Source organism: Guillardia theta (assembly GCF_000315625.1).
Source record: "Guillardia theta CCMP2712 unplaced genomic scaffold GUITHscaffold_7, whole genome shotgun sequence".
NCBI classification, from domain to species: domain Eukaryota; class Cryptophyceae; order Pyrenomonadales; family Geminigeraceae; genus Guillardia; species Guillardia theta.
This window is the reverse complement of record NW_005434667.1, coordinates 191,294-195,704: the sequence shown is the minus strand read 5'-3', so window position 1 is coordinate 195,704 and position 4,411 is coordinate 191,294. Positions and strand designations below refer to the sequence as shown.

The following is a 4,411-nucleotide window of genomic DNA, read 5'->3' as shown; positions in this document are numbered from 1 at the left end:
TACCGCATGCTGACGTCAGCACTAGCAGCAGCGAAGATGAAGCTCTCCGTGCTCGACTGCTGCAGCAGCAAACCTTCCTCCCTCCCCTCCAGCCCTATCAGAATCTGAGGCCACAGTTCAGTGCTCCTTCTCCTCCTCCTCCTCCTCCTCCTCTTCCTCCTCCTCCTCCTCCTCCTCCTCTTCCACAGTCCTAGTTCTCGCTCCTCGTTTCTGACTCCCTTCTTCCAACCCCTTCCGCTTCCTCTCACTTCACCTGAGTCGCCTTGGACTCTGAAGAGAGCTGAAGCTGCAAGCGAGGATGAGGAAAAGACAAAAGGGAGACCAACTGGCTGGAGGGGAGGAAGCGGAGGGAGAGAGGAGGGAGGCGGGGGGAGAGCGGAAGAGGACAGCTCACGGTGAAGTCTCCACTGGTATCCTTGAAGGTTCCGTCGGCAAGCAGCTGACTTAGATGTCAGGAGAGCAGCAAAGGATGACCAACAAGGAGGAGGAGGAAGAGGAGCAGAGAGCGAGTGGAAGGGGGAGGGGGAGGAGTGGGAAGAGGAGGAGGAGGCAATCGCACAAGGAAACATCGCTTCGTCCAACGCCTGTCGTCGAGCTTGTCGAGAACTCCGAAGAGGATGGGAGAAGGTGAGGAGCTGATGTGATTGCATCGTCAGAAAAGAATGAAGATGACAGACAATGGACCTGTTGACCTCCGCAGTCTGTTGAGCTGCAGGAACGGAGAGAAAGTCAGGAGAATGTAGAACAAGGAAACAACGCACATGGCTCATGTTCTTGAAGAGTTGGTGCAGTAGAGGCTTCCTTCCTGCTGTTTGATGTCTTGAAGAAGGAACAAGGGTGAGACAAGAGGATGATCTCGTTGCTCATCGTCGACATTCACCTGATTGGTGCTTTCGTTCTCCTTATGACCTGGTTCTGGTCTCATCAACATCTTCGCTGCTTCCTGCAAGAACATTGTGTCACTTTCATTATCCCCATCCCCATCCCCATTCCAATCATCATCATCATCATCATCATCATCATCATCATCATCATCATCATCACAATTTTCATCACTATCTTTGAGATCATGGTCAACTTCATCGTCATATATTTATCATCTTCTCTAACTGCACCTGTTTCAGTTGTCCGAGAGTTCCAACTCTCTCTTGCAGGAAGTTGAGCACGAGTTTCAACAGGCCTTCAAGAAGCAATCATCGCAAGAAGAAGGCGAGGAAGGGAGACAACCTGAGTAGAGAATGGAGTTGTTGTCTTGATTTGCCGTCCTGTACCGCATTGAGCTGCTCCCATCGCTCGACCCTCCTCTTTCCACCTTCTCTCGACGACCTGCCGAAGTCGAAGAGCTTCTGTCTGTGGACAACCATGACACGGGTGTGAGAAGAGAGGTAAACGTACCTGCAGACTCTGAAAACTTGACATCGCGATGTTTCCTAACTCAACTACCTGAAATCATCAACATCATCGCACAATCATCGAAATCACCACAATCATCATCATCGTAATCGTCATTATCATTGTCATTATCATTATCATCTCACCCGTTTTCTGAAATCAAGAGATGGATTTTCCACGCTCGAGATGCTCCGATGAGCAGTTTCGAAACTGCCAAGTCGAATCACTCCTTCCTCCTTCCTATGGTATTCCCCAGCTCCCCCTTCCCCCTTACCCCGTCCCCTGATATTCCTCCTCCTCCTCTTCCTCCCTCCTTCTCCTCACATGTGATAGGCTTCACGAGCAGCGATCACTTTCTCCATCACCTCCGCATGCGCCCGAAAGATCTCTGCATGCGGACCGTCCTGCCGGTCTCGTGCCGCCGCCATCTCCTCGCACATGGTCTGGTTCCTCTGGAACCCTCGCAGAGCATTCTTCATGGCAGCAGATCCGTCTGCCCTTGCCGCCTGCTGGAGCGCGCGGATTTGCTGAGTGTATTCCTCCCTGTAAACGTCGAAGATAACACTCCAGTCGCGCGATGCGCCATGGGCGCCGGAGATGTCGACAGGAGGGGAGGGGACTGGAGCGATGTTGATGTGTACCCAGTCGTTCTCCGAGCCCTGCTGCCGGTCGGAGAGAAGGTCTTCCTCTGAGAGGGACTGTTGGACGGAGGAGGAGGAGGAGGAGGAGGAGAGATGCGGAAAGGACGGGGCAGAGGCGGCGGCGGCGGACACCATCTTCTCTGTTAGTTTCTGTCCTGACTTGGCGATGATCTGACCTGACTTGGCGATACGGTCACCTGCTCCTTTCAGTCGGTCGAGCGGAGAGTTCTTGTGCTGTCGTGAAGATGTAACTCCTCCTCCCCCGCTCGTGACACCCTGCGGGTGCCTCATGCTGAAGTTCAGGGAGGAGGGCGTCAACTCGAGCTTCCCATCTGTGAAGCAAGGTCAGGTGCTTGTGTTTAACTCCGTCTTGATTCACACCACCACTTCCCCTTCCCCACTCTCTGCACCACCTCCTCCCTCCCTCCCTCCCCCCTCCTCATCCTGAGCTTTGTACCTAGTGCTCCTCCTCGACCATTCGCGTGTTCTCCTCAACCTACTGTCTCACTACAGCTTCCCTCTCCTCCTCCTCCTCCTCCTCCCTCGTCGCCCTGGCACCCTGCCATACCCGTTGTTCCCCTACCATGACTACCAGCTTTCGTTTGTTCCCTGGGCATTTCTTTGTTCACCAGGGGAGACAGTAGGGGTGGGTCAAATCATTTGAAGTTGGGGGTACTCTATTATTAAAAGGACAGACGATGAGAGGGTAGGGGTGCTCAAGGTAGGGGTCAATGTTCCTCCATCGGGTAACACTCCATGAAAACAAGCGAGTGAAGGAGAGGGAGTGAAGGAGGAGAGGGATAGGAGGAGGGCGGGAGGAGGAGAGCAGGAGGAAGGGCAGGAGAAGCAGTCTAGAAAGGAGAAATCTTGTCATCTATTGACTGTCGTTCCCTCCTCGAGTCGTTGACCTCCTCTCATCAGCAGCTTTTTCAGCTCCTCCGCCTGTGATCAGTTTCAACGAGGGCAAAGTGAGGAGAGGGATTGGAAGAAGGGGGAGGAGGAGGGATGGAGAGGAGGAAGGAGGAGGAGTGGAGGGGCAGAAGAAGGGGGAGGAACCTGCTCTTGTTGTTTTGACAGTTGTCTCTTGAGCGAGTTCAACCTTATCTCCACCTGAGGACATCTCAGCGACGAGAAGGGGATGAAATGAGGGGAAGACGTGGAGAGAGAGGAAGGGGTAAGGTCAAAGGAGGAGAAGGAGAGCGGAAGGGGTAAGGACAAAGGAGGAGAAGGAGAGCGGAAGGGTCCTCACTGAGTCGATTTCTTTCTGTGTGAGCTCAACCATCGCGTCTGCATGCGCTGCCTGCTCACCATCTCAGAATCCTTGCTACACGTTCTCCTCCATCCTCTCTCCTCCTCCTCCATCCTCGCCCCTTTGCTTCTCCTTACCTGCACCACGAGACTTCGCGCACTGGGGCAGCTGAAAACAGTTTCAGAGATCCTCCTCTTCCCTCCCCCCGTCCTCCTCCCTCTCCTGCTCCTTCCCCTCGACTCTCATCCTCCCCCCTCGATCCCTTCCATCCGTCCTCATCACCTTGAATCAAGTTGCATGCCCTGGTTGATAGCATCTTCCACCACTCGCTGCCACCTGAAACCAGGTTTCACCTCCTCGATCAGATCTCTACTCCTCCTGCTCCTTTTGCAACATCTCCATCTCCATCCCCGTCCCCGTCATCATCATCATCATCATCAACAACAACAACATCAACATCGTCATCATCACCATCATCATCGTCATCATCATCATCATCTTGTTCTTACAGCTGTATCTTGATGTCCATGATTGACAGTAGGTCTGAAGAACCTCTCCCCCCTCTCCCCCAGCTGTCTGCCTCCACTCTGAAAGACGACAATCGCTCCTGCTCCTCCTCGTCACCCTGACAATCCTCGCGTGCTCTTGACATCAACTGCTCACCGGATACAACGTCCTGTACACGCTGGTGCCCGTGGTGTAGATCACATACAAGACAGCAAGTGCAGCGATGCTGTAGCTACAGGCGACCTCAGAGAAGCAGGAGGAGGAGGAGGAGGAGGAGGGGAGGGGGAAAGGGGGGGGAGGGGGGGGGGGGATGCCCGGCACACTGCCGGCAGGGCGTTATCCGAGGAAGAAGAGCAAGGAATGGGGAGAGGCACCTGGGGCGTTTGCGCATGATCCACTCTGTGCACATCCAGGCGAGGGCGGAGACGGCGGGTCGAGATCTGAGTCACCGCCATTGCCATGGCCGTCTGCAGCTCACCAAGTCAGAAGCTCCGTCAGGTCGACAGCCGCTCCCTCACCATCTTGTGCGCAGAGAGATACGAGCCAGCGTTGAAACCGAACCATCCGACCCACAGCAGGGATGCTCCAAGGACTGACACGAGGATGTTGTGTGGGCTGAAGT

General features: G+C 54.4%; 1 protein-coding gene across 1 annotated transcript in view; it reads right to left on the bottom strand.

Moving 5' to 3' along the window:
- Nucleotides 1-244: 244 nt before the first annotated feature.
- The window catches only part of GUITHDRAFT_101272 (hypothetical protein), a gene marked incomplete at both ends in the record, with an annotated part of 8,472 nt that continues 4,305 nt past the window's right edge, over nucleotides 245-4,411 (bottom strand). The window contains 15 exons of the mRNA XM_005839743.1: nucleotides 245-286; nucleotides 395-439; nucleotides 881-943; nucleotides 1,116-1,180; nucleotides 1,228-1,265; nucleotides 1,313-1,350; nucleotides 1,396-1,443; nucleotides 1,539-1,602; nucleotides 1,717-2,365; nucleotides 2,942-2,975; nucleotides 3,090-3,143; nucleotides 3,283-3,329; nucleotides 3,420-3,450; nucleotides 4,164-4,256; nucleotides 4,308-4,404. Coding sequence (XP_005839800.1) covers nucleotides 245-286; nucleotides 395-439; nucleotides 881-943; nucleotides 1,116-1,180; nucleotides 1,228-1,265; nucleotides 1,313-1,350; nucleotides 1,396-1,443; nucleotides 1,539-1,602; nucleotides 1,717-2,365; nucleotides 2,942-2,975; nucleotides 3,090-3,143; nucleotides 3,283-3,329; nucleotides 3,420-3,450; nucleotides 4,164-4,256; nucleotides 4,308-4,404 — 1,408 coding nt within the window. The remainder of the gene's footprint in view (nucleotides 287-394; nucleotides 440-880; nucleotides 944-1,115; nucleotides 1,181-1,227; nucleotides 1,266-1,312; nucleotides 1,351-1,395; nucleotides 1,444-1,538; nucleotides 1,603-1,716; nucleotides 2,366-2,941; nucleotides 2,976-3,089; nucleotides 3,144-3,282; nucleotides 3,330-3,419; nucleotides 3,451-4,163; nucleotides 4,257-4,307; nucleotides 4,405-4,411) is intronic.